Source organism: Notamacropus eugenii, chromosome 6 (genome assembly GCF_028372415.1).
Source record: "Notamacropus eugenii isolate mMacEug1 chromosome 6, mMacEug1.pri_v2, whole genome shotgun sequence".
Lineage (NCBI taxonomy): Eukaryota > Metazoa > Chordata > Mammalia > Diprotodontia > Macropodidae > Notamacropus > Notamacropus eugenii.
Window position 1 is genome coordinate 106,527,424 of NC_092877.1, and position 27,795 is coordinate 106,555,218.

At 40.4% G+C, this 27,795-nt stretch overlaps 1 protein-coding gene across 2 annotated transcripts in view; it reads right to left on the reverse strand.

Annotated features, from left to right (window-relative positions):
• Nucleotides 1-27,445, reverse strand: part of KDR (kinase insert domain receptor) — a 50,118-nt gene extending 22,673 nt beyond the window's left edge. Inside the window, exons 1-18 of one of the 2 annotated variants that reach the window (XM_072620796.1) lie at nucleotides 26,964-27,445; nucleotides 22,746-22,839; nucleotides 20,932-21,128; nucleotides 17,166-17,293; nucleotides 16,732-16,900; nucleotides 16,173-16,312; nucleotides 15,119-15,281; nucleotides 14,524-14,638; nucleotides 14,257-14,420; nucleotides 11,850-12,006; nucleotides 10,761-10,884; nucleotides 9,915-10,023; nucleotides 8,779-9,120; nucleotides 6,368-6,514; nucleotides 5,926-6,057; nucleotides 2,197-2,303; nucleotides 1,613-1,748; nucleotides 109-213 (exon numbers count right to left, since the gene is read on the reverse strand). In XM_072620796.1, coding sequence (XP_072476897.1) covers nucleotides 109-213; nucleotides 1,613-1,748; nucleotides 2,197-2,303; nucleotides 5,926-6,057; nucleotides 6,368-6,514; nucleotides 8,779-9,120; nucleotides 9,915-10,023; nucleotides 10,761-10,884; nucleotides 11,850-12,006; nucleotides 14,257-14,420; nucleotides 14,524-14,638; nucleotides 15,119-15,281; nucleotides 16,173-16,312; nucleotides 16,732-16,900; nucleotides 17,166-17,293; nucleotides 20,932-21,128; nucleotides 22,746-22,839; nucleotides 26,964-27,027 — 2,593 coding nt within the window. In that variant the 5' untranslated portion in view covers nucleotides 27,028-27,445. The remainder of the gene's footprint in view (nucleotides 1-108; nucleotides 214-1,612; nucleotides 1,749-2,196; nucleotides 2,304-5,925; nucleotides 6,058-6,367; nucleotides 6,515-8,778; nucleotides 9,121-9,914; nucleotides 10,024-10,760; nucleotides 10,885-11,849; nucleotides 12,007-14,256; nucleotides 14,421-14,523; nucleotides 14,639-15,118; nucleotides 15,282-16,172; nucleotides 16,313-16,731; nucleotides 16,901-17,165; nucleotides 17,294-20,931; nucleotides 21,129-22,745; nucleotides 22,840-26,963) is intronic. The other variant, XM_072620797.1, reaches the window with a different exon arrangement.
• Nucleotides 27,446-27,795: the final 350 nt, after the last annotated feature.

Sequence of the window (27,795 nt, forward strand, 5' to 3'; positions counted from 1 at the left end):
GGCTACCCACCCTTCATCGAAGGAACCGTAGCTGTCCATTTTGTCATCTGATTTGAAGAATGGATAAAGCAAATGGTGGGAAACATCATAATATTATTCGGTCCTTACCTTTCAGCATTTTGACAGCGACTGTTCTACACGTTGCTGTCTTGTCAATTCCAAAAGCATCAGCCTCTATTACTTGGCCAAAGGCACCGCGACCAAGAGGTTTGCCTAGCATCAAAAGAAGATACAGGTTTGGATCAAATTGTTCAAGGGATGGACTACAGAAGTCAGAGGATCTGATCTGGTCTGACCCATATCTGAGAAAGAAATCCCTTCACAACAGCTCTGACAGACTGGTCATCTGCCTTCTGTTCAGACTTCCACCAATGGAGGACTCACTGCTTAATAAGGCAACTCATTCCACTTTGGACAGCTCTCATCGTTAGTAAGTTTTAGCTTCTATAAACCTCAAGTCCAAATCTCTGCTGCTTCAGAAAAAAAAAACTAAACCCTCTTCCACATGATTGCCTAGATAATTGAATGCTAGCACCTTGGGAGCAGAGATTATTTCATTTTCAGGATTTATATCTTCAGTGTTTAGCAGAGTGCCAGGCACACAGTAGGCACCTAGGAAATGCTTACTAATTGATTGAAGTGGCTAACATATCCTTGCTAAGTATACTCTTCTTCAGCCTAATCACCTCCAGTTCTTTAAATTGACTCTCATATAGCATGGATAAAATAATGAATAAAATTATCCATTATCACAAAATAACTAAATGAATAATAACCTCATGCCAAATCTTGCCAATTCTACCTTCATATTTCTCATAGTTTCTTGCCTCAAGTTTCTGCCCACTTGAATCTGTCCTCGACACAGCTGTCAACATGATTTTCTTAAAATGCAGATAGGATCATGCCATCCTTCCTGCTCAATAAACTACAATGGTTCTCTATTATCTCCAGAATCAAATATAAAATCCTATGTTTGGTATTTAAAACCCTTCAAAACTTGGATTTTTTCCTACCTTTACCACTTACTCCCTTCTATGCACCATAAGATCCAGCTTCACTCACCTTGTTCCTCAAACTAATGATAATCCACCTATGGTTGAAAGACTCTCCTATCTGGAAGATTGTATATCTTGACCTCTACCTCAAAGCTTCCCTGCTTTCTTTCAAGACAACCCACCTTCCTATATATACACCTTCCTAATGAATTCTTTCCTTACCCCTGCCACAAACCCTCTCTCCTAAATGTCTTTCCTCTGAAATTACCTCCCACCCACTCTCTATATATCATGTATGTATCTGGTTATTTATATATTGTTTATTCCATTAGACTGTGAGTTCCTTGAAGGCAGGGTCCATGCTTTTCCCTTTCTTTGTGTACCCAGCACTTAATGTAATGACTGGACCAAGTAAGCACTTAGTATATGCTTCTTGACTAACTATTAACCCCAAAGGAACAAATATCCCTGACCCAGATTTGCATATTCCCTGTCTTTTGGACAGACTTCCCTTGACACTATGTAGATGTGTCTTCTAATATCTTCTATCCAGCTTCATTGGAAGAAAATGTGGCCTGGTAAATTTTATCTTCAATTAATGTTATATGAAAACTCACCTAGCTTCAGCCGGTCCCTGGGGAATTCCCACTTGCTAGCATCATAAGGAAGGCGCTCACAGTGCTCGTCTAAGGGCAGTTCATCAGGATCCATGATGATGGACAAGTATCCAGTCTTTAGTTCCCCTCCATTGGCCTGGAAAACATGACCCTTTCCTGTCACATATACCACATTTTGTTGTGTGCATTGGGTTGAGGGGGCGGGTGTTAGTAGGAGTTGTGTGTGGCCACATTCCCAATGCTTCATTTCCCAGTAAAAATTCACTAAGATTGAAAGCCATCACAATGCACCCCTAGCGCCACAGTCCCCGAATGCCCTCCTGCTCCCACAGGGCTCATAATTAAGTACTTGAGCCTTAATAACTGAAGACAGTTCAAGCACATTTCCCCTCTATTGGCCTTTATCAATTAAAACCCAATGGCTAGGTCCTTAGAAAACCAGGAAAGAATGACAGCGCATTGAAAGAAAAATGTCCCTGTTGATTCAACAACAATGGGAAGAAACAACACAAAGAACCCCAGTCAGTTTCCATTTGTCAGACAAAACCAATGCATACGGGACAGTAGGAAAACAGTTTTGTTACCCGTTTAATGGTCCGGAGGATGATGACCAGAAGCAGCCAGAAGAACATGGCAATCACGGCTGTGCCAACCAGAATAATGAGCTCCAGGTTTGTCTTTTCTTGAGCACCTGGAAAAAAAAGCAATTGGATACGTCAGGAAGAGATGGAAAGCCACTGATGTGAGCTACTGCACATACTGAACTGAATTATTTGATGTGCTTAAATTTTAAAAGGTCAGTGAATCCCTAGGAGATAGTTTAACTATGGTTAACTTTAACAAAGCCCACAAATGTAAACAGAGAAGATGGTAAAAGTCATTGATTATTCAAGGAAATTGTCAGTAATAAGGAATCCAAAAGTGAAGCCATACGTTGGTTAGAGATAAATGTAAAATGCCACAAAAGATTTAAATACAGAAAATATAAAAAAGATTGACACCAAATTAAAGGGTAAAGGAAAAATAATAGCTACTAGAAACAAAGTCTTTATTGTTGTGCAAATAAATTTGTTTTATTTTGTTAATCTATGTTTTGATTTTTTGTGATGTTTAAAATTTTCAGAAAGGATTGACTTTTTTAGAAAATCAGGACCTGTGGTAAATTAAGAGAGTCGTTGATGAGGGGAGTAGGAGTCTGAATGAATAAACTGGAAACAACTGGTAACATCCCTAAGAAGAAGGTATTCAGAACTCACACAGTCTTAAAGATGGAAAAGACCCCAGAAGTCATCCAGTCTAACCTATACCAAGCATGTCTCCCCAAAGCTGTCTTGGACTTTGCCTGAGGAGAAAACCCCATCACTTTCGGAAGTAAGTAGCCCATTCTATTTTGGGACAGTTCTAATTCTTAGGAAGTTATACTGAAGAAACTTATACTGAAGTTTCCAGAAGAAAAACGGAGAAGTAGATGAGAGAGAGTGGTAAAGGACAATCTAGGTAGAAACTGGGTGCTTTTGGAGGGTGATCTTCAAAGTGGGAGGGTGCACACCATGACCCCAAGGAGTGAACCTTGGTTCAACCTTGGTTCAACTGAAGGGCAATCAACCAACTGAAAGGTCGGAAGATGGCAACCAACCTGTGATAACTAATCATTTTTCCAACACAACCATAACACCCACTTCACCCATTACCACTGTGACCAGCATGAGTCTACTTGTCCCACTGCTGTCTTCCCCAGTTCCTGGCCTCTTTCTACCTCTTCTAAACACTGACCAGTTAGGATAGTTATATTCTGACCACCACCCAGATATCTATGTAGACAAAATTCCTTCTTCAGCCTATTCACATTCACACCCTGCTCCTCCCCTTTCCTTCTCCCCCTATCCCTCCAACTCTTGGGGTGGGAAGGTGTTAAAGGTGGGAAAGGAATGGCTGTCTGATTTTTAGGGGGAAGGTGAATCACACAGAATGAGCAGGCATTGATGGATTTTGATTTGCAGTATACATTCTTTTCTCCCAAACCCACCACTCTTCCAAGCTTCCTGGTTTCTGTTGAGGGTAGCACCATTCTTCTGAATATCCAGACTCCAAGCCCAGAAATCATTCTGGATTCTTCATTCTCATTCAAACTACAGATCCCATCCAATTAACTGATGCATCTAACACTGTAGAATTTCCCATATCTCTCTTCTTTATATTCAGACACCACTTCAGTCCAGGTACTCACCCCCTCTCTTATGGATGACTGTAATAGTCTCTGAATTGACCTCTCTACCTTACTCCACTCTCCACTTTCACTCCCAATCTCACTGTACTCCAATTCATCTTCCACACAACTACAAAAGGGATTCTCCTAAAGGCTACTGGGGGTATAATGGATAGAGGACTTGTCCTGGAGTCAGGAAAACCTGAGTTCAAGTCTGGCCTCAGGTACATCTTAGCTGTGAGATCCTGGGTAAGTAACTTAACCTCTATCTGTCTCATTTTCCTCAACTAGCTTCTAGGATTAATGTGAGGATCAAATTAAATAATATTTGCAAAGTGCTCAGCACTGTGCCTGACACATAGTAGGAACTAAATAAATGCTTGTTTCTTTCTTTCTTTCCTTCCTTCCTTTCTTCCTTCTTAAAGTGCTGGTCTGACCACATCACTCCTCTATTTTATAAACTCTAGTAACTCCCTATTAACTCTAGCACAAAATATTTCATCTTTATCACATCACTTTTGAATTTTTATTTTTTGGTGGAAGGTTTTCCTACATAATTGTTAGTACAGTAGTATATTTACATAATTTATAAGTAAGTTAATATATATGTATTAAGGGTCCTTGCTCAAAAATGTTTTACTGATTGTATGTCTCATCTAGGCAGTTTAGAGACCACTGCTCTATAAAACGAAAAACCTTATAGAGATGGAAAATTTAAGAGCTAGTTGAAACGTTCAATCTAAGAGTAAATAGGAAAGGAGTGATAAGGAGCCAGTTACTACTTTTATTATCAGCTAAGTACAGACTAAAAACAAACTGAGGCATCAGCTATGAAAATGGCAGAGGGCAGCGTGGAGGTGGCTGAAATATAAACAAGTAATAGCAAAATAAACTCTGATAGATAATGGCAACATGGCTAATGTACACTTTGGAGTATGGTTTACGTTAACTGGAATATTTTACTATCTATATGAGAAAGTGAAGTATCACTGGAACGCTAATGGATGCCCTCATTTTTCATTTCAGGCTGTGTTTTTATGGTCCAGGCCTGGGGTTTTTTCAGGGTAGGGAATTTTCAGCATGGAAACTCCCACTAATGAAAAAGTTCTGTTCTTCATCCAAAAACTGCAGAACCAGAACTGTGTTGTTTGTTAACCTCAAATTAAGACAAGTCCAACAAAATCAGTTAACAACTTATTCATCACTACTCTGGTCTCCAGATCCTTGCAGAACAATTCTTCATAGATACATCAATATTTATATAATGCTTCATTATATAAATTTATTTATATAATTTATTTAATAATAATTATTTGTCCCTTGAGTGGGTTATGAAGAGCTGCATTAGCGAACTTCTTTATCTGATATCCCAGAAAGTTATTCTTCCTATTTTATATATATGCTAAAAATATCTAAAATTATGAATATGACAAACTTCAACAAACATTAATATTTCCGTATACAAAGATCCCACCCCCAAGTTTTTTTAAGTATATATTCGATGTAACATTGTCATTCCAACACTGGTTCTTCTTGTTAATGTCCTTTTTGAGTTTTCTTTTACTATCTGTGTATTTTTTTAGCTTTTTCTTCTCTTTTTTTCTCCTTTTTTTTGATGTCACTACCACTGTCTTTCCCATTTTCTCCCATAACTCTTCCCATCCAAAATAAATAAAAACAATCCCTTGTAACATACAAAAAGTTAAGCAAAACAAATGTACAAGCTGCTTGTATCTTAAAGTATGGGTTTCATTTGGCATCTCTGGTCTATCACCTCTCTAATTCACTTATAAGATTTAACCCAACAGAAATCAGAGAAAGCCTGTTTTCTCTGAGCTGCAACATCTTTATGCATATAAAGTATCATCTTTAGGGATGTCCTCAAAAGATGGTGAACTTCTTTCTCCTCCCAAAGTAAATATACACTTGTCATTAATGCAACATATGAAAGGAGATACCAGAATGGGAAGGAAAATCTTCAGTTGGTCTGGCTAATATTATTTCCCCAGTGAGAATAGAAAGGCTTAGACAACATCATTAAATGGTAGCTAATTATAGAAAGAATGGGAGGGAAGAACTCCCAATGTAACAGTAACTTCCCACTGACCTTCCACCCTGATAACAGTCTCAGCTTTTGCGCATCCAAGGACATTACAGGCATGGCATGTGTAGAGACCTCCATCTTCTTTCCTTACTCGACGAATAGTTAGGTTTCGGTTTCCATCTTTTAATACAATTCCTGAGAGGATGGGGTGAATTGGTTATTCTTATGTGAGGCCATGTTTGGTACCTTATTTCTACCCTCTTCTCCCAAAGAACTAAAATACAAATATTAATTCTTGTTTTTCAGGTTCAGATTTTGACTCTCGTCAATGAACATTTTAAAGAGTGTATCCATGAGATGAATTAGTCCAATACACACTAGGATTGATGTTTGCCTTTAAATGAATCACATAAGAATGAAGAAATAAATCACAAAATGACAACATTTTTGATAACCTCCCCTGGAAAAATTCAACCAAAAAGTAGAGCAATAAGTTACTCCTCACCTGAGTCCTCGACAAGTGTTTCGTTATCTTTGAACCATGTAATCTGTGGAGGAGGAATTCCAGAGGCTGAGCAAGAAACTTCAATGGTTTCACCAATGTTTGTTGTCTGATTCTCCAAGTTTCCTGCGATCATGGGTGCTACACGCCCTGTTAGTAAAAAGAAAAAAATGGTGCAGACATATATATGTTAATTATGTGTGTATGCTAACTTTTTATGTCATATGAATGTTTTGCTTTCAGTTACTTGGTGATTCGTTGTGAATATTTAATCCAATAAGCATTAATTAAACACTTACTATGTGTGAGACTTTGCATCACCCTCATTATATGGCAACTGTCCAGGTGAATGTTAAGTTTTTATTAAACAAAGTCTAACAATAAACTGTGTTCTTGGAAACGGTATGGAATGACAGAGTCCACACAACATCTTGGATACATCACATGTATCCAATTTCACCCATGTGCACATCTCTAACCACATAACTGTCCTTAGGAAATTTCTTCTCTGAGCATTCTTAGAAATCTACAGCACTTTTTTTTCCCATATAAAATGAAACCTGCCAAGGGGACAGAACATAAGCAGAAGGAAGACATGTTAGCAGAGACAGGGCTAAATTAGGTTGGAAGCTGGTTATAAATGCACATGTTTTTAATGGCATCAAAGCCCACTCTTTTTGGCATGTGGGTACTCATTTTGTGAACAGTGAAATGGTAGACATCACAGCAAAGTCTCAGAGTCTCCAGTGGAGAGCAATGCACAAGAAGACAGTTTCCAAATCTCACCAGGCACACACATGTCACATTTGGGATCTCCACCTACACTTAATGAAAAGATGCAAGTACTAGGGAAATGTCTATGTGATAAGAAATAGAACCTGATGGTCTTTGCTTAAGTTTACAGCAAAATTCAAAAGATAAATTTATTCAATAACGATCTTCCTAGGCAACTAGGTGGCTCAATGGATAGAGTAGGGCCTGGAATCAGGAAGACCTGAGTTCAAATCCAACCTCATATGCTTTCTAGCTGTGGGACCCTGAGCAAGTCACTTAGCCTCTGTTTGCCTTAAAACACTAGAGAAAGAAATGGTAAACCATTCCAGTATATCTACCAAGAAAACCCCATGGACATAAAGAATCGGATACAACTGAACAACTATAACATCTCTGTCTTTTTAACCAGAGAATTTTCCCATTGAAACAGTCTGGACTTCTGGTTACTGCAGTCTTGTCTTGCCTAAGTGTGCAAGTATCTGACTTAAAACAATGAAACACATGGCATTTTTTGTGTTGGAGGCAACCTCACTTCAAAGTCCAGAAAAATGAGGTCACCTTGGTCATGCAGTATATTGGATATAATCAGCCACACTAGTGTTTTTTGTCTAATTCTAAGAGAAATTAAAGTCAGAAAAAAATGTCTTTGAATCCTTAGGAAGGTCTAACTTCTCCCTGTATGTCCATGGCCACAGAAAAGATAAGACTCCTTCATACCCCAAGTCCCCCTCTTTATCCAGACTGGGGGTGGCATGGGTTATGCTTTGACTAGGGTCCCCATAAGAAAGTTTTTCTTCCCCAAACATCTCCCCTGATAATGCCTGAAATTCTACTATTAGGGAGTCATTCTTTGTATTATGCTATCCCTCTCTGACAATTCTCTGGGCAGGGATGGCGGGGTGGGGGGGAAGGATGCAAATAACTCCCTCACCCAACGATAACACATTCACCAACAACTTAATGTGAATGATTTCCACAGAACCTATTTGCTAAGAACAGAGGTCAGGAATGCATGAGAGCTTGAGAGAGGTACTTGGGTAAAGGGGAACACTGAAGGGAAAAAAAAGGTGAGGGAAGAAGGAGATGAGATTATAAAGGCAGGATTCATCTACTTTACAATATTGTGTGGAGCCAGCCCTGACTCAGGCCAAGATTCCCTAGTGTATGGGCTCCAGTCAGATGCACACTAATTCCTCAGTACACCCAGAAGGGTCATTCCATTCATTTCATCCCACTTTGGGCCACGCTTCCAAGGGAATCCCAGTGGCTCTTGTGGGTCACAAGCATCATTCTTCCCATGCCCTGGGAAGCAATTTCCCTGTTCTGATCTAAGCCAACACTGATGATCATTACAGAGTTATATAAGCATCATACCCCAGGGCAGAGGAAGAAATCTTCCTGTCTTATCTTTGATACATCACTAGTATTAACTAATATTACCAAGCCAGAAGATGGCACATATGAAATGAAACAATATATATGTGAAAACTCATCAGATAAATGTGCAATAGTCTGCTTTGGGAAGTTTCAAGATGGTAAGAAATGGGTCCAGATAGTATGATCTAGGCATTTAGCAAAGCACTACATGTGAGCACTGCCCTCTTTGAGCAGGATTTTGTTGCCAAAGGCCACGTTCATACCTTGCACAGTAAGATGTCTGACCACACAGTGTCTTTTCTTAGTTATCTTGTCCTGAGCCAAGCAGACATAGTCCCCCTGGTCTTGCAATGATATGTTCCGCAGCTCCAGGGTCACAATGTCTCTAGTGCTGTTGGAGACCATGGTGGCATTCATTTTCAGAAGAGCATCCAAGCTCTTGCAGACAGGCATGGGTAACTCTCCTAGGTGGTCCTGAGCAGCCCTGGGGCTGATTTTGTACCATGTAAGGTTCTCAAATGTGGATTTTTCTGCAGTACACCACAAAGACACATTTTCCTGTTCGGTGGGCTGATTGTCAGGTTGAAAATTAATTTCAAGACCCCCTGAAATTAAAAAGTCTGTCATTAGATTTGGCCATTATTCAGAGAATTTTGGCAAAGGGACCAAGCCCCTGCTACCTCATTGTGACAAGGAGGTGACTTGGGGTTCTCAAAGGTTCTTCCATGGAGCACAAATGGTAGCAGGTTCTACAAGATGGGAAGGACCAGTGACAGTCTCTGTGTTGGCATCTGAAGATCAGCCTGGTTAAATTCAGAGCATTCTCAACTCTGCCTCAAGGTGATGAATTTTTCAACCACAGCAGTTCACAAAGACTATTCTACAAGATATGGTTTACACCAGTGGGCAGAGTGATCACAATGATGAAATCAGAGACCCTTGAAACACTGAAGACAAATGAGATAATTCAAGCCCCACACCCTCATGTGAGTTTGGGGTCTAAATTACCCAGTTTTGACTAACCAGAGAGTTGCTAAATCTCTACTTTTGCTATGAAATATAAACCATTTGGAAACAGATTTCTAGAAATTTGGTCAGCATATCATGATAATATGTGTGTAATCATATCTCCATCATATTATACCATAATATGATAATCCATCATAATAATAATATCTCCATCAGTGAACATGTGTGAATTCTACATTGACTATTTAGAGACTGAGTTGAATAGCTTTACTTTCTAGGTGACAATAAGATAAGCCTCATTTTCTCTGAAAAAAAACATTTTAAATCTTCCTGCAGTGGAGTATCTATGATTGAGAGGTGCTCAAGAGTAACACAACTTAGCTCCTCCTCCTCCAACACACACATACACACACACGTGCTATATGCTTACTTGTCACATGGAAGGGGATAATCCTCTCACTGCGTCCTACTTTGTTGATAGCTTCACATTTGTACAGGGACGACACGTTTGCTGCCTGAATCACAATGGTGCTTACGGTCTGTGGGAGAATCAAACAGTTTCATATTCTGTGTTTGCCAAAGGCTGTAAGTGGCACAAGTAGGTAGAATGCTGGACCTGAAGTCAGGAAGACTCATCTTCCTGAATTCAATCTGGATTCAAACACTTACATTTGCCTCAGTTTCCTCATCTGCAAAACGAGCTGGAGAAGGAAATGGCAAACCACTCCAGTATTTTTGCCCAGAAGACCCCAAATGGGGTCATGAAGAGTCAGAAGCAACTAATAATATATGCATATTCAGACTAAAAATCAGATTTATGCATATTTATAAATTCCTCCTCAGCCTGCTCTTCAGTACTGTGATTGCTATACAGTCCATGCAAATATATATATTCTAAGCATCACAGAAGATCCCAGTCTATGCTGGAGTAGATCATGATAAAAAATACCCTCAAAGGATCTATTATTTCATTCAGGTAGGGAACTTCCAATATTAGAACTCTTCTCCAATGGAGACTGCAACATGTCTATAAATTAATACTTAAATCCTAGGGAGTGGACTAAAGCACATAGGAATGAAGTGATTTGCCCAGGGTCACACAGCTACCATCTAGTAGAATGTAAAATCTGTGAAGCCAACAAGTTTTTGTATTTGTCTTTGAATTTCCAGTGCCTAGCAGAATGCCTTGCACGTGGTAAATGTTCAATAAATGCATGTGAATTGAGTTCAGTGAAAAAAAGACACAGATATTCAAATCCAAGCATTTTCAACTTACTTTGTTTTTTTCATCTATCATGACAAATTGATTCTTGGTTATTTCAATGGGATTTCCCCCATTTAGATCCTCCATGTTTTTCCACTCCTTGCAGGTGTAGGGATTTGTCACTAAGCCAGCTTGCCTGTGAGAGACAGAATTTAGATTGGGCCTTGATCAATGGACAGGAAAAAAAAGCCCAAACACAATTTGGTTGGCATGTTCCTAGAAACATTTTAAATGGATCCCATAATATTTTAAGACCTTTGTGCCAAAAAAGAAATCAGACTTCCAGAACTGGAGGAAAGCGTTCTAGCAATTCGGTTGATCCATTCAGGATACTGGAGGGAAGCGTCTATTTTGGGAACAAACCTTCATTCATAAATTGGAGAGACTGGACAATTCAAGTTAATTTAGTTCAAAGGAAGGCAGGGAGACTGAAAACCACCGGGCTCCGTATAGGAATTTCTTGAGGACAGTGGCCTTTGTGTAGGAAATGATCAAGCAGCTGAGGAAGAAGCTAGTGGTAGTCATTTTAAAAACAACAACAGGAAGTGGAAGACTTAGGGTGGTGGTAGAGGTTGTTGGGTTGGTTTTTTTTTCTCCTAAGGATGTCTGGCCTTGTGTTGGAGCCTGATAAGCAAGCCTTCAGGCACTGAGGGCTGGAGCTCCTTCCATCATTCCCTAACATCAATCAGCACACTTCCTCTCGGAGATGGGCTTTCTCACAGATAAGAAGAGGTATCATATTCAGCAACTTATTGGTATATGGAGAAACACAGAGATTAACAAGGAGCATAAACAGAAAATATCCTGTGTTTGGCCACGAGGTAAGGGTCTCCAGCCAGTATGCAACTAGAATAGCCTGAAAAGAGAGCTGGATAGGCTTTAGCTTTCCCAGAGAGGCAGAAGGCCAGCTGACCCCAAAGTGGACCACAGTAAATAAAAGTAATTAATAAAGTACACTGCCCAGGGAAAAGTGGAGGGAACCTGGGCTCAGTGACTAAGCAAAACAAATCTCTGGGCAAACTTGCCAGCTGCTGGGAGGGGGCAATTTTGGCCAAGGAACCATAAAGTCAAAGGACAATCAAGTGACTGGGTTGTACTTACCTGGGGTTATAAGTACATGCTTCTTCCAACTGCCAATACCAGTGGATATCTAGTGGAGGAGGAACAGCATACACAGTGCACGTCAGAGTCTGCATGGAGCCATAGTGGTAGGAATCCACAGGGGCAATGAGAGATTTCTCCCCAATCTGGGGGGGAACTAGAGGGGAGGAAAACTCATGTCAGGGGCAGCTCATCAACCCTTAGGAAAGCAAGGAAAAGGTTTAGAACAACTAAGGATCACTTCATTTTTTTAAAGGTGGTTGATTTTACCTCCCCAAACTTGTCTTTCAGAGTTGCCATATTTTCCAAAAACACAACTCAAAAAGACAAATTTATGGGACCCCTTACCAGTCCTTAACACCCTTCACATACACACATACATGCATACCTACATCTCTACATGTTTGTGTGCGTGTATGTGTGTGTGTGAGTCTTAAGTGTCAGTGTTGTTTTAAGCTTTAATTATTGCAGAAGTAAAAATGCTGTAAGTCTACAAAAACATCCCTTAAAAGCTTAAGGTTTTTTACATATATATTTGGTTTTGTGAATTTTGAATAATAAATGTTTTACGTTAATTTTTAGTTTAAGTCGAACTCAAATAGAGATGGAGACCACTAAAATATCCCCGTGATTGTATATTGACTTAGAAAACCACATATTCTAGTCTCTGTATTTTTATTTATTCTGTTAAATATTTTCCAATTACATTTTAATCTAGTTTGGGCTACACTTAGAAGTGTTGAGTGCTGCATTTGATACCTCTGACCTAGAGTAACTTATAACACAAGGTGGGGGTTATTTTGAATTTTAATGAGAAACAATATTTTAAAATATAAATGAATGACCTTTCAAGTGTTATTTTTTGTAAATGTGTAGCCCCCACATTTCTGAAGTTATTAAAACTTAAAACTTCACTAAGACTTTCAGGATACTGGATAAATAAGTTAATTGATCATATTATTAATTGATCATATTGTAAGTTAATTGATTTGACTGAATTCATAACACATGTATGATGCACACATACATATGTGTATGCATGTATGTATATTTACATACTTATATGTATGTATAAAACTGTTTCCATACCTGGACTAGGAATGAGTTCTGGTTCTTCTGAGCTCTCAAACAGCAGTACAAATTCAGGATAGCTACTTAAGTGATGCTGTTTCAATTTGCTTGTTTGTAAAATGGGAATGATAAGGATCCTAGCCCTACCCAACTTCCCAGGGCTTGGGGGAGGATCAAATGAGATAAGGGGTGTGAAAAATTGAAAAATGGAAAGCACTGCATAAGCATAATGTGCCATCCCCCTCCTTATCTGCTTCCCCATGCCTGATGCCTTCCTTCAGATAAAGGTTCTAGTGAGAAACACTCGGCCTATTTCTTCCAATCCAGAATTTCAGGCTTTTTAAATTGCCCCTCTTTGACAGATTCGTAACCTGAGCATACATTTAGTTATTTCCTGTATGCTACTGTCCATCTCCCCATCTTCCTAGTGAGATGGAAGACCACCAGACTTTCCCATCTGTCCTGCCATGCATGGACTCCTAAGGTACTTCAGGCTTTCCCATCTGCCTTGCCTCTATATTCTTCACACTTATGACATTGTCATCTGACCTACTGATGTAACCTAAGTACCCTAAGGCTACAGGGGATATATTAGCTTAGAAAACTCCCAGAAGTTGGTTTCTCCACAACATAACAGACAGATTGAGGGCAACAGGAAGAATGGATAAGATGGATTAGGATGTTAAGAGAAGGAACTACAATTCAGATTTATAATGCCAGGAGAATGAAGACAGAAAATGCCACATCTTCAAAAAATTTAAGTTTCTCTCTCTTCTATAAACTTAAAGTGACTCTTGAAAAATGAATGGTTTACACTGAACTTGATGTGGTTATGTCAACTTGTGAAACCTTCTGTAACACAACCATTGTTAGGACGGCCAATTAGATCAGCAAAAGGTCTTCAATAAAACCAAAAGGAGAGTCTGACCCTTCCCCCAGTCCCACCATCACACATCTGTATGCCATGTATAAATCTTATGATCTGGATAAGTTCCTTCTTCTCTCACACTACCAAATGCAATTCTGAGTATTTGTAATTAGTCACAAAGGATAATTCATTTATTCTGACCTAGAAATTGATTTGAATGTAATCAATATACATTATCCCCTCATTACACCCACTCCACACTATCCTAGATTAGCCTTCAATTCAACACAACTGGTTTTTCCTAGATGTAGACTGATACTTGAGAGAAGTCAGTAAGTTAGTCAATAAGCATCATTCAGTGCCTACTGAGAAACAGAGGGAATGAGGCATCTGCTTCAAAAGGAGATGTAGATGTTCTTTACAATAACATTCATGTAAGAAGAGTGAAATCAAAGCTCTCAGGCTCACCGTTCACCACCAGAGTGACCACATGGCTCTGTCTTGCCTTTGTGATGGGGTTGATGAGGAGAACAGTATAATTTCCTGCATCCTTTTCATTTGCTTCAGTAATTGTCAGAGCATGGCCAGCTTTAACTGTATGATTGCTTTCAATGGCTTTTCCATTTTTGTACCTGTAAGGGTGAAAATAAACCAAGCAAACCCCAGCATACTTAGTATGTGGTAACAGGTTGCCTTTACAGAAAATAATACTTGGTATTGATTTCTAATATTTACCACTTTATCTCAGGTGGTGGGTAGCCCACATACTTCACAGGGATTCTAACCCGTTCGCCCAACTTGGCTTCCACCAAAGATTCCATTCCACTGTGAAAGGCAACAAAAGGCTTTTCTGCAAGAAATCAATTGTGGAAAGCATTGAAAATCCTCAACATTTACAACACAGCAAAAAATTTAAATGTCATTTCGTTGGAGTGGGTTGGTTTAGGGTTGTTGTTTTTTTTTTTAATCCCATGACAAAACCAATTATGCAGCAGTCTCAGCTGCCCTATTAGAAGGGAAAGGCAGGCCCAGAGAGTTTACATCATGGTATTATTCAGGTAACACACAGTCAAGGCTTTCTCGCCAATTTAAGTTTATTCAAATTCTAGTTTCCAGAAACTGGTTATCACAAGATTGTAGCAAGACAAAGAATCTATAAACACAAGTCAAGAGCATGTAACACGATGCTCTATGAGATCACTGACTTAGACAACACTAATAGGATTGGAACAGTCTTGAAAGCATATAATGACTTGACAGTAGGGGCCAGCAAAAGCCACAGGCTTCTTTTGGAAAATATTCAATAAGTTCAAGGAGATGGATGTCTTACCATGGACAGTGACATATGTGCTGTTTTTCTTGGTCATTCGCCCACTGGATGCTTCACAGATGTACCAGCCCTGATCACGCCGAGTTACATGCTCTATAGTCAAGGTGCTTAAAAATTCCTTAAGTTCATTTACTGATGGATTTTTCAGCTCCCGTATTTCAGGCTGGAGAAAGAGAAAATTACTCAGAGACATTCTGCTAAATATTAAACAACCAGCTCCTCGTCCTAACATAATGTACACTCAGCACACTTTTAAGTTTAATCTGCATTATTAACATTTTCTCCATCACTTTCTCAAGTCTAGAAATCAACAAAATAATAACTCAAATTCTTCAATTTGTACCATTTATCTATTTCCAAGTTGTAAATCTTCATGCTGAAAATTTAACAATTGTCTCTTAACTGAACTGGCTGTGGTATACCCTGGCTTTAATTCAACCCCCAATCCTACAATAATATTATCCAGTCAGCATCTAGAAATTTGTATGCTAACATATTTTGTCTCACTGCAATTCATTGGTGAATACTATTTAATGTTGATAAGAGTAACTTGTGAACCCTAAAGATTACAGAGACAAGAATCATATTTAGACCAAGAAGGACTAGACGACAGCAGGTGAATTAGAAACAGGACAAAAGCTCTAGCCATGAGTGCAAGATGAAGATGAACTGCCAGGGAGAGACAGCCAAGAAGGGTAGAGTCCAATATGACTCAATGTCACCCTGCCCACCTCAGAACTCCTGAGAGTAGCAAAGGCAGCCATGACTTAGACAGATAATAAAACATTATACAAGATAGAAAGGAGGAAAACATTTTTTCCTGTAGAAAAAAAGTAATATTCATTTTAACAGAGGGAAGAACATGATTTCTGTCTGCTTCACTTCCCTCTCTTCCTCCCTGACATTGGGTGCTCTATGCTCTGGAGTCCTTTTAAAACTTAAAGAGATTCTGAGAGTTGATCTGACCAGAGACTGTCACATCTCACTAGGGTGAGAACCTCCCAAGGATTCTTATCAAGGTATGTGAAGATCTGGTTTGCTTTGTGAGTGTTACCTTCAAAGAAGGATGTTCCCAACGAAAGTCAATCCCCACATTGAGTTCTGTCCTTGCTGTGCAATTCAGAACAAGCTTTTCTCCAACAGCCAGTTCCACGCTGTGAGGGGGATTCACAGCCAACTCATAAATCCTGTACCCTGTAGGAAGTAAATTGGAAAAAACAGAAAGTAAGAGAAAAAAAATCTGAAACTTGGGTATATATTGGTTTTCCCCCCCAATAACGCAGTAACACACTCGCTTTTCAAATTTCTTGGGAGGCTTTGTTGCTGAAGGATTTCCCCAGGTCCTAAGACCCCCAGGAACCTGAAAGACAGAATCAGGTTCATAGACTAGCCTAAAGAAAACTAGTGCTGTAGGATCCAAAATCCTCCTGCACTACAGGCTCTTGGGCTGTATGACCCTGAGCAAGTGATTCAATCTCTCTGGGTTTTAGTTTTCTCATCTGTAAAAGGAGAGGATTGGATTAGGTGATCTATAGGGTTTCCTCCAGTTCTGGGTATATGATATGGTGATCATTCTTAGGAGGGAATAATAAGAAAAGAAATTGTCTTCTTACCAACAACCACAACAATGTACATAAGAGACTGGTAGCTTTCGTCATTGATTTTTGCCTCACAAAAAACCATGCCAGCGTAACTTATCATGTAGCTGGGAAGAGTGAAGCCTTTCTTGCTATCCCAGAAAATGTTTTCACCATCAGGAACAAACCTCTTTTCCGGATACTTCTGGGAAAACATTAATGGTATAGTCAATTGGCATCTCAAAGAGAAAAACGTGCAAATTTAGCCTGAATGCATTTTATTTAAGCCCCTCTTATTTTGCTTCCTATTTTTTAAACCACAAATTATCTATCCTAATCCTTTCTAAATCCCTTACCAGACCCAGCCAATGGGAGCTTGCAACACTCTATATGGAGTATTTGTGCCTTTTATAGACAGAGAGTCCTAACAAACCATCAAACCATAGACAAAAGAAGAAAATTGGACTTACCGCATAAAGTGACACATTGAGGTTTGAGATGGAACTGAGGCATGGGATTACAACTGTTTTGTTTTTGTTTTCCGTGTATACAACACCATGTTGATCACTTACTGATGAAATAAATGGAGATCTGTAATCTAAAGGAATATTTCATTCCATTAGTGAGTTAGTGAACATCACTTAGAACACATCATGATAGAATTACTTTGGCATGATACTGTGAAATAAAGTGCTCCATTTTAATTGCTATCTCTCTTACAGTATCTTAATGATTTCCCCTCCAGTTGACAAATACAAATACAATTTCCTCTCCCTATTTGGAAGTTCTTTAAATCAGCATCATAATTATCTGGATTTACACTTTCAAGATACATGAAAACATCAGAGTAGGACTAGTCCTCCTTCCATGAATTCTGACAATGAAGACACTGAATTTCATTCAATTTCCACCTTCTGCATGAAGGCTTGCACAATCCTTCACAATCACCCCTCCCACAATTTGTTCTGAACTGCACAGTGAAGATGGAAAAAAACTTGGCAACTCACTTTTACCTTGAATATCTTGCCTAAGATTTGAAACCAGAATTGCTGGTCCTGTCCCTCACAAAACTACCCTGTATGGAAAGGTCATCAGTTCAACTCCTTCATCTCACAGTTGAGGAAAATGAAGACCAGTCAGGTTAAGAGACATGGGTAGAAGATCCTCTGACTCAAGAGCTGTACCACACTGCTATCAGTCACAAAAGCAATCTTCACCTCTCCTTTTCCTTTCTTTTTTTCCTCTCCTTTTCCCTTCTCCTTCCTCTTTCCTCTTTGGTCCTTCCCTTCCCTGCCAACTGATCACCATATGGCTTTGCAATAAAAGAGTGAATCAATATCTACACAATCTTCCATACCATATTTTTAATTCCACTAAAAGGAAACTTTTGAGCTAGCTCTCCTCGACTCACTTTGTGGAAACTATAGTAATGAATCCTTTTGCAAATATCGATCAATGGACCTAAAATATATGAGGAAATAAATCTCATATTAATGTTTAAGGAGTAATATAGGAGAACATCCTAAAATCACATCATTTTAAGATTATGAAGGCTAACTGCCTGCTTCATGCTACATTAATAATTAAGGCTGAAGCATGCCATCCAAAGTCAAGGCAGCTGTTGTAGCACAGATTATAGGCACCCAGAAAAACCTCCACTCACATGAGCTGTGCTGCGACCAAAGAACTTGGAATATACACAATAGAAAAGGGAAGAAAATCCTTCAAAACTTTAGCAAAGGAGAAGAGAAAGATTTTTATGGTCTTATCTTTCAATGTTACACAAAATATTTAAGACTGGTGGAAAAGCATCCTCATCCCTTTGGAAAGGGATGGTTTAGACTAGAGGACAAACAAAGCCAGCCAGCAGATTTCAGTGGCAAGCTGATGAATGAGTTTGCCTCCCAAACCTGATGTAGTATGGATTCCAAGCCAGGCTGATGAAGAAAAGGTTAAAACCTCGATGAGAGGAAAGACAACGATCTCTTCCCCATTCCTACCCCCACCCCACCTCCAAATAGGAGAGGCTCTATTTCCTCTGCAGCTGCAGAGGACAGAAAAGCAGAAGGTCTGACTTTTACCTCTTGACTAGACACATGTCATAGCAAGACCTGATGGGGCCAGGGCCCCACTTCCTAACTCTACCCACTGTGTAAGGCAATTGGGTCAGAAGCCTAAGGAAGTAAAGGTGGGGAGACAAGTGAGAACCCAGAACAAGACATTGGAGAGCTGTCCAAGGGGAACATCCTGACAACCCTTTTTCCATTGTAAATCCTCATGACCCCGGGTTTGGACAGCTCAACTCCTAGAACATTGTGGCTCATTCATAACCTTGGACAGGACATGACATTTGAAGTAATCTGAGAAAGACATGGAAAGTTCCAAATACACAGTGCACTCACTGACCTTCTTGGTTTGACATCCTACCTTCTATCTGCATGCTATGAAAATATGGTGTGACTTCTTTACCCTTAAAGGACATGCCTTTGGAAACTGAATTAACTTTAGGATGCCATTAAAAAGTCTCTCTGGCAAGTGGCTTCTATTTCATTGTCTCCCTCCAAAAGGAAATAAACAAAAAGGACCCAAACAACCACCCATCCTCCCCAAACAAAATATTTACTGTTACTTTGTGAAGTGAATTGTCACATGTCTCTGCACTTCCTGACTTGAGAGAAGGAAATATCAAAATATTATAGGAGAGGTTCTCCTTGTAACATTTCCAGCCAGGCTGAGAGCAGGAAATCCTTGTAGTCTCCAGAGATAGGCTGATCTCTTCAGCCTGCCAGATCAAAAGAAGTCAGAGATTCCCAAAGAACTGAAGTATCTCCCTCCTGAAGTTTGCCTGATATGGTAAATTGGAGAACAGTCTTTTAACTGAGGAGAAAAAGAAAGGGGGGCTAGGGAGATATGCAGGGAGAGGGGGCTGTGGCACAGGGAGCCTTAGGGGTCTTAGCAGAAGCATTCTATACTTGAGTTATGTCTACACCTGGCAAATGTAATAAACATTCTTAAGTCTTGTGCAATTCAGTGGTGGCATATGTTATTTTGGTGTAGTTCACATTACTTCAAAGAAAGGAGAATGTTGCACAATTGAAATACAAATGGAACATACATTTAGGATTTGAAGAGCTGATTGGAGTTTCTCTGCAAATGAAATGCTTCTTTGAAAGAGGAAATCTCACCCAATCATCTTCAGGGAACACAGAAATCTCAGTATACCCAAGCAAAAAACTAGTCACTGTGCCTCAAATTTAATTTAAATCAGTTTGCTGATGAGATCTTCGTGGCATAACTAAAACCAGCAGGAGATTACAAAGCACTTAGATGCTGTGTGTGTGCAACAAGGATATGAGGACCACTCTGGGTCTCAGTAACAGAAATCCTTGACCCTGACAGTTCACGGAGGAATTGAGGCACATTGGAAAGAGCATTGGATCTGGAGTTAAAGAGTCTGGATTCAAATTCCATTTCTTCTATTTATGACTGGTCTATGACCTTGAGTAAGATCCTCCTCTCTGAGCCTCAGTTTTCTCATCTGTAAAATGAAGCAATTGGACAAGACTCGAGGTCCCATTCAGCTGTAAATCTATAATCCTATTTCAAGTTACAAATCCTAGAAAGCAAGATCTGTTCATTCATTCATTATCTCTGATATTACAAATGCTAAACCCATGGTACCACTGAATATACCTTTAAGCCAAGTGCCATTTACTGTATGAGCAAAAAAATAGGAGCATTAAAATTTTTATCATAAAATACAAGTAAAAGAGAGAGAGAGAGAGAGAGAGAGAGAGAGAGAGAGAGAGAGAGAGAGAGAGAGAGAGAGAGAAAGCACTCCTGTTTTGGAGTTCTCATTCTCAGTTATACTTTCTCCCTTAACTTCATCCCAAAATCTTCTTATGAAGAAGATTTCAATTCGGTTGCACAGAAGATTGCTCTTGGGGGAAGGTGGGGATGTCATCATGGTGCACCATAGACATGGACTCTTCTGCCTTTAGAATAAGAGAGAAGAACCAGTGTAGTGAAGGAAAAGAGCATGACGTGGCCCGGACTCTGAAACAAATGAGTGAGACCTGCAGTCTCACTTTGAACAGTTTTGCATGAGAGGAATTTTGTAGTTTCTGGTCTTCAGAGAGTGTTTAGAGGAAGTCTTTTGTCCTGCTTGGCTCCCTTTTGTTCCTCCTTCTTTCTGAAGCGGGGAAATCTTATGGAAAGTCAATTATAATGACTCACCTTGAACGTAGACATAAATGCTTGAGCTCACACCGTTGTCTCTGTACAGACACTTGTAGGCTCCAGTATCATTTCCTATCACTTTTGTAATTGTGAGTGTCTTACAGAAAGGACCGTCCCAGCAATCAGTCACCACTACCCGATTTTCAGAACTGCCCTGGTTGTTGGGCCATTGCCAGTCCAAGTCTCTTTGGCCTCTGAGAAAAGAAATGGTTCTAGATTAGACTACAGAATCCTGAACTACAAAGCTATGAGCTATCCAGAGACAAAGGATTTGTGCCTGAATATTGTATGGGTCATAAAGTCATCATTACTTCAAGACTTTCTTCCCAAAACAACAAGGCAAATTCTCATCCAAGAGAAGACTACAGAAACTCATTCAGAAGTTCCCTCAGAAAACTCTGGTTTCATTCATTCATTCACTCAACAAAGTGAATTGTCTACTCATGCAAGATTCAAAGAGGAAGGTGGCATGGTCCATGTGTCTATCTGTTCTAATAAAGGTCCAAATTTGTGTCTGGGTTAAAGTTAGATTAATGTAAAGGCATCAAAGCATATGGCTTCAGAGCCAGAAAGACCTGGCTTCAAGTTTTGCCTCTGACACACAGTGACTGTGTGATCCTGAGCAAATCATTTAACCTCTTGATGCAGAGAAGTGTTAACCTTCACTAATAAAGAAAACTCTTCACTGAAAGCTCCCAAACCAATGAAATCATAAATCCAATCTCTATCCTCCATCCCTTTCCCCCTTCCCCATACAACTATGAAATATTTGCCCAAATAAATCTGGCTTTCTACATAGAGTTTAATAGGAGGGGTTTTGGGGTATCCTTTTCCTAAATGGTTATTGGAAAAATGTGTGCCCTGGTCTATCCAGGAAGGGAGGAAGATTGCTGAACCATAGCCTGTCTTTCATAGGTTTGTATCATTGGAGAGAATCTGGACTCCAGTAAGTTCCAGTGGGAGTATTAAAATATGGAGAACACTGCCTGACAGAGACTTATACTTAATAAGGATTTATACATAGGTGTCCTAGAGGTTTACCATAGGAATGCATCTGGTTCAAATGATTTAAGATTGGATTTACCCACAAGGCTTTTCTAGATCTCACAATTGCTTGCTGTTCAGTGAAAGGAGAGCCATTTCAACAAGAGCTTAATCGGTCTCTTTGTAGATTTCTAGACCCTCTTGAAATCATGCAAAATTCTTCCACCATTCTCTGCTCCCCTAAAAAGTACACTTGTATTGATATGTGCTAGGGGCTTTTCAGGGATAAACATCTAAGCTCTTGCATCTTTTCTGCTGAAGAGTGGCTTTATGTGCCACTTCTGACGATGGAGAAGTTTGTTTACCCAATTAGCCAAATCAGCAGTGTGGCTTCAAACATTGGAAAGCAAGGAGAGGAATTCTAAGATAGTCAAAGCACAGTGCTTACACAAGAATACTCATGCAAATGCTAAATTTTCGCTTCCACAATCAGAATTTTATCAAGGTGTGAAGTTCTTTGAGAGGGAGAGAGAGATATGAGCCACTAGTTGTTTGGGAAAACTCATAGTACTTCAGCAATAACTTAAAGGGTCACTTAACCCTAGACTTCTCCATCTCCATCTGAGCCTTTGGGAATCTAGCCCTAAAGTATCTGAGGAAGCAGATCCACATCTTAAGCTGTTCATGCAAATAGTCAGGGTACAGATAGTCTAGGTCAATTTTCATCTACCATGACTCTTTAAGGGCTCTCAGTACCTCATTTCAGACAAATTAGGAGCAATGTATTCATGAAGTCCAGAAGACTTTTTTGTAAGTGAACTCCTTACCTGCAAGTAATTTGAAGACTCGAATTTGCCGTTACAGTAAGTATGTCTTTTTGTGGGCTGATAACTGGGGGATCAGGTGAAACAGTGGGCAAACCTAGAGAGAGATGAATGTGATAGTCAGAGCACTTACAACAGGAAAAGGATCCCCAAAACAAAAGCAAACTTCTTGCTTTTGGACTGACTACCCCTTTAACAATTCATTGTGTCAAAACTGAAAAGTTACTTTTCACCATTTCTAGTAAAAGTTCACAAGCTTTGTCATAACAGGAAGAATGGGCAGATGGTCATAAATTAGGAGAGCAGCTCAGGGATTCATGGAGTGAGGGTGGAGTTCCTGTTTTCCTGCCTTGCCAACTTCAAGGTCTTACAAAAGGATATGGGACATTGAAATAAAATGAACCTTCATTTGATGAGCTCACTCCCCTGGGAAAATCCTGGACCACATTTCTTATAAAATGTAGGATACACACATTTGCCTAAACTGCTGATTAATGAATCTTGCTCAGAATGCATTTTGTGCTGTATGAGCAGAGTTCCTTTGCACAACCTGGAGAATCTGTGACCCTGCCTCATTTTCCTTTATGCCATTTAAAAGATATTTCCTTTCTTAACTAGGTTGAAAATATGGCTTGGGGTAGCTGTCCTTGAGAAGGAAGTGGAAGGGGGCCCGGAAGAAGGGTTCAGGGGGAAACTCAGCACAATATCAAATAATGTACAGATTAGCTCCCTAGAGATGCAGGCAAGAATTCCATCTGATGAATGGAGAGCCAATGACTCACAGTTCTGGTCACAAATTGATAATAAGAAAAGGTTGCCCATAGTTTGAAACTGGGACAATTCCAAGGAAAAGTTTGTCCACTATAAACTATTCTTCAGAAGAAGAATCAAATCCTACATTCATTTTGACATGCATTTATGTACAATCTATTAGAGATCCATCTGACAAGTCTTAACCAGCGTAACAGATTATAAATTTACTGGAAATTGTCAATATGGAATCTGTCCATTCAGATGATTCCCCCCCAAATGAATTACTTGGGGGGAAAAAAGGATGCTTATTGGCATAACCATGTGTCAACACAAGAAAAGTAAAACAGAAAGGATAAGAATTTATTCTATATCTTATCCTATCCCATCCTATCCAAAGGCAAATCAATGTGAATAATTGTGACAAAATAACTCTCTCTTAAAACCCCCCTAATACTCCCTCTATTCCCTCTGGAGGTAAGGAATATTCTTGCCTGGATCTTTGAATAAAGCCTCAACTCTTCACTTTACTCTCTCCTAGAATAATAGTATAGTTAAAAATAGGAACTCAGACTTTGTCAGTAGGTCCCAGAATGCATGTGGTATTGATATTGACTTGGCAATGATCTTAGCATTATCAGCTTGGTATGACAAAAGTTTTCATTAAGAAAGGAATAATTGCCTCTGCAACAAGTGTGTAATGAAATAAGGCTTTCCAAAGCCAAAGTAAAACTTAAAAAATGATTTAGAAGCTTGCTTTTCCTAAGGATAGTAGAAAAAAAATTAAAGTTAATTCAGTATCTCTAAAATTGATTAGAAAAACACTAAGTTGGATCTTCCCAGAGAGGTGTGGAGTGTTACACTGTAGATGTACACATTTGTTTTACCTAGCTATTTTTTTCCTATTGAGGGTTCCATAGTATATAGAAATCAGGAGGGAACAATAATGAAAAAAAAATCCATAAAACATTTTTTAGAAAAACCTCATTAGGTTGAGAAACAAAAATTGGCCTTTTGAAATGAGTACTTTGATATGAAAAGCAATCCATTCTATAGGTGCACATTTTGGAGCAAGGTAATGAAAGTGGGGAGGGGGGGAGGAGGGAAAGGGCATCAAAAAAAAAGAAAAAAGAAAGAAAGAAAGAAAGAAAGAAAGAAAGAAAGAAAGGAAGAAAGAAAGAAAGAAAGAAAGAAAGGAAGAAAGAAAGAAAGAAAAACACCAAAGATAAACTCAGTTGATCAAAGTTATTCCATATCATTGCAAACTACTGCCCATGTAGAAATCACCTAGGCAGTGCTGGAAAATAAAAAGAGATAAATACAACTCAAAAGTAATTAATCCAAGAAAAAAACAGCAGTTGAGTCTAGGTTATCTTTCTCATTCGACAACTTCATTGCTACCAAATACAATATAGAGATTTCGCTTATTAACATAATAATTTAATTAATGTAAATTCTTGTCTCTGTTACAATAGGCAGTCATTTCGGAGATCATTGGTTATATATTTACATTTTCAAGACAAATTCTAGAATAAGAAATGCTCGTATCATTACTCAAAGCTGCTTCTATTTGCAAAGCTTATAAGCAATGTTAATTAATTAATCCTTCTGTTACCCTTCCCTGCTCCAACTCAGAAGGAAAGACAATAGTGCTTCTGTGTGAAGAAATTGAAGGCAACAATTATGAACCAATGCTACTATTGGAATCAAATCCTCCCCAAAAGCTCCCTCCCTACTGTTTGGAGGGCAAGGTGGCTCCCATCACTGAGAAGGGCCCCTTCGTGAAGAGCTAAGTTTTTTCCTCCGGTTTTAAAGAGATTCACTTCTTTCTGGAATCCAAACACCCCATACATTTTCTGGACCCTAGACCTGGAAGCTAAATATAATGGGTTGGGGGGAGTGAGGAGTGAGGGTGCCTTAGCAACACACAGAGCCATTTGACCTAGTTCTCAGGCTTGAAGAGCCCAATAATTACAAGGTAAATGCAATCAATGTAGACAGACAATCTGGATAATTAAGGGAGAGGAATCTTTTCTTTGAAAAATAAAAAAAATACTTCCCCCCCCCCCCCAAACTCCCCAGTTGCAGGAATTATCTAGATAATTGCTTCAGCTGTCTGGATCCCTTTGCCTCAATGTAAACACAGAAGTACCTTTTTACTTTCTAGAAATCGATAAAGTGTGGCTGCAGGGAAAACAACATTCCCAGCGTGTGTGTCTGTGAGAGCCCCAAAGGAGGTTAAAGCCTCGAGCTTCTATGTAATCTTAATCTTGCGGAAAATGCGGTTTAGGAGCCAAGAAGGGGCAACTGGCATGGAAGGTGCCTATTCCTGTGGGGCCGATTTTCGGGTTCATACTTCAAACAAAGGGATCTAAGCCTTGGAGAGGCGGCGCTTTGACAAAGCGATAAATGCTTTGCAAGTGCAAAGTCCGCATAGAAGGGGAGAGTAGCTGGAGATGCCCGTGCCCAAGGAGGCTGCCCGAGGTTCTGCGTTGCCCAGAAGTTCCCGCAGTCTCCCCGCTCCTCCAGCAAAGGACCAGGGCTCCTTCTCGCAGCAAAGACCCCACGGCAGCCAGGAGAAAAGATCCTGCTTCCTCAAACGTCCCGGGGCGTGAGGGGGTGGGGTTGCGAGGCAGGCTGGGACTCCTCAAATAGATTTCTGTCCCGCTTTCCGAGGCCCAATGGCTCTTCTGGAAAGTTTCCCGCAACTGTTAGTGACTATGCCTGCAGTCCAGAACCTGAGTGTTGAGACGTACCTATCCCTCGCACACCACCCCCCACCCTCCGACCCTACCTGTCTTTGGTCTTAGGCGTCTCTTAAGTACCTGACTGCAGCAGTGGACTGGGAGTCAGATAAGCATCCCAGATCCGCTACTTCCTTCCTAGCTGTGCTTCCCAGGGCAAATGACTTCCCTGTTCTGGGCCTCAGTTTCCTTACTTATAAAATACAGGGTTTGGTTGGAGTAGATTGGAGACAGAGTGGCATCATTATAATTTGTAATCTGGAAGACCTGGGTTAGAATTACTGTTCTGACATTAGCTAGCACTGTGACCATAGCTTAGCCAGGTAATCTCTCTGAGCCTTTCTGTTTGTAAAATGAGTAGCACTTACCTCCTCACATGACTGTTAGGAGACTCAAATGAGAAGATATATATATAGATAGATATATAGTACTTTGAAAACTTCGAAGCGCTAAATAAAGGCCAGGTATTATTGTTAGTTGACGAGCCCCAAGGCCCCTTCCAGCTCTGGGCTTGTTTGCCAGGCTGTGCGTCCCCCTGCCACCTCTTAATCCTTTCCGGGCGCCAGGTTTTGACCAGATGAAACCTTAGCTTCTCGATTCTGCGACAGCAAAAGGCAAGATTGGTTTTGACTTGGTTTTCTCTCGCCTTCTTAAGAGGCCCCCATTCGCTGGCCTAGCCCCCGGCTTTTCCCTCCAGACTGACTCCCGCGTGCCCAGGGTTCCTTACCTGAAACCAGCAGGCTTTTCCCAATGAGCCACAAGAGGACCAGAAGCATTCGGGCGCTTTCCATTCTTTAGCTCTGGCAGGACGCAGGCTCCAGCATCCAGATGCTCCAGCGCCGGCTCCTGTCCTGGGGGCTTTCTTTCCCGGTTACTGGCTCGATGGGAGCCACTCCCCCGCCTCCAGTACCAGGAGCTGCCAGTCAGGGCGGGAGGGAGGGCGAAGGCGCCGGGTGCAGATGCCTCCGGCTTGTGCCCGGGCTGGTGCCCCTCACTGGCGCCAGAGGAAAGCACTGCTCACTTAGAGTGAAGACTCCTTGGCCCCCCAGAGAACTTGATCTGACTCAGGGAAGGATTCTGGGTTCGCGAAGGAGTACGAGTGATGGAAGAAGTAGAGAGAGGGAATGGACCGGCCTGACCCAGCTTTGCGTTCCTGGGGGCCTGCCCGGGAATCTGTGCTGGGTCAGCCCCTCCACCAACTCCTCTTGTGAGCACTTGGGGCGGAGCTGTCCTTTACAGTTGGCCAGACCCGCCCCGTCCCGCCCATTCCCACGCCTTGTTCCTCTACCTAGCCCAGGCTAAGATTTAACTGGACCTAATGGAGACCGGTCCCAGATAACTCCGTGCTTTCGGATAGGCCCAATGCAGAGTACATTTTCCAGTCTCTGATCCCTGCTTTGGCCTCCAAAAGGTGTCCCCGTTGCACTAACCAACAGATGAAGCAGGGGCATAGGGGAAAGTGCCCTGACTTAAGAGTTGGAGAGTCTGGCTATTTACCTGTGTGACTCCTAGCAAAGCCCTTCTCCTCTTGGTTTCAAAGCTAAAATGAGGATGATGGA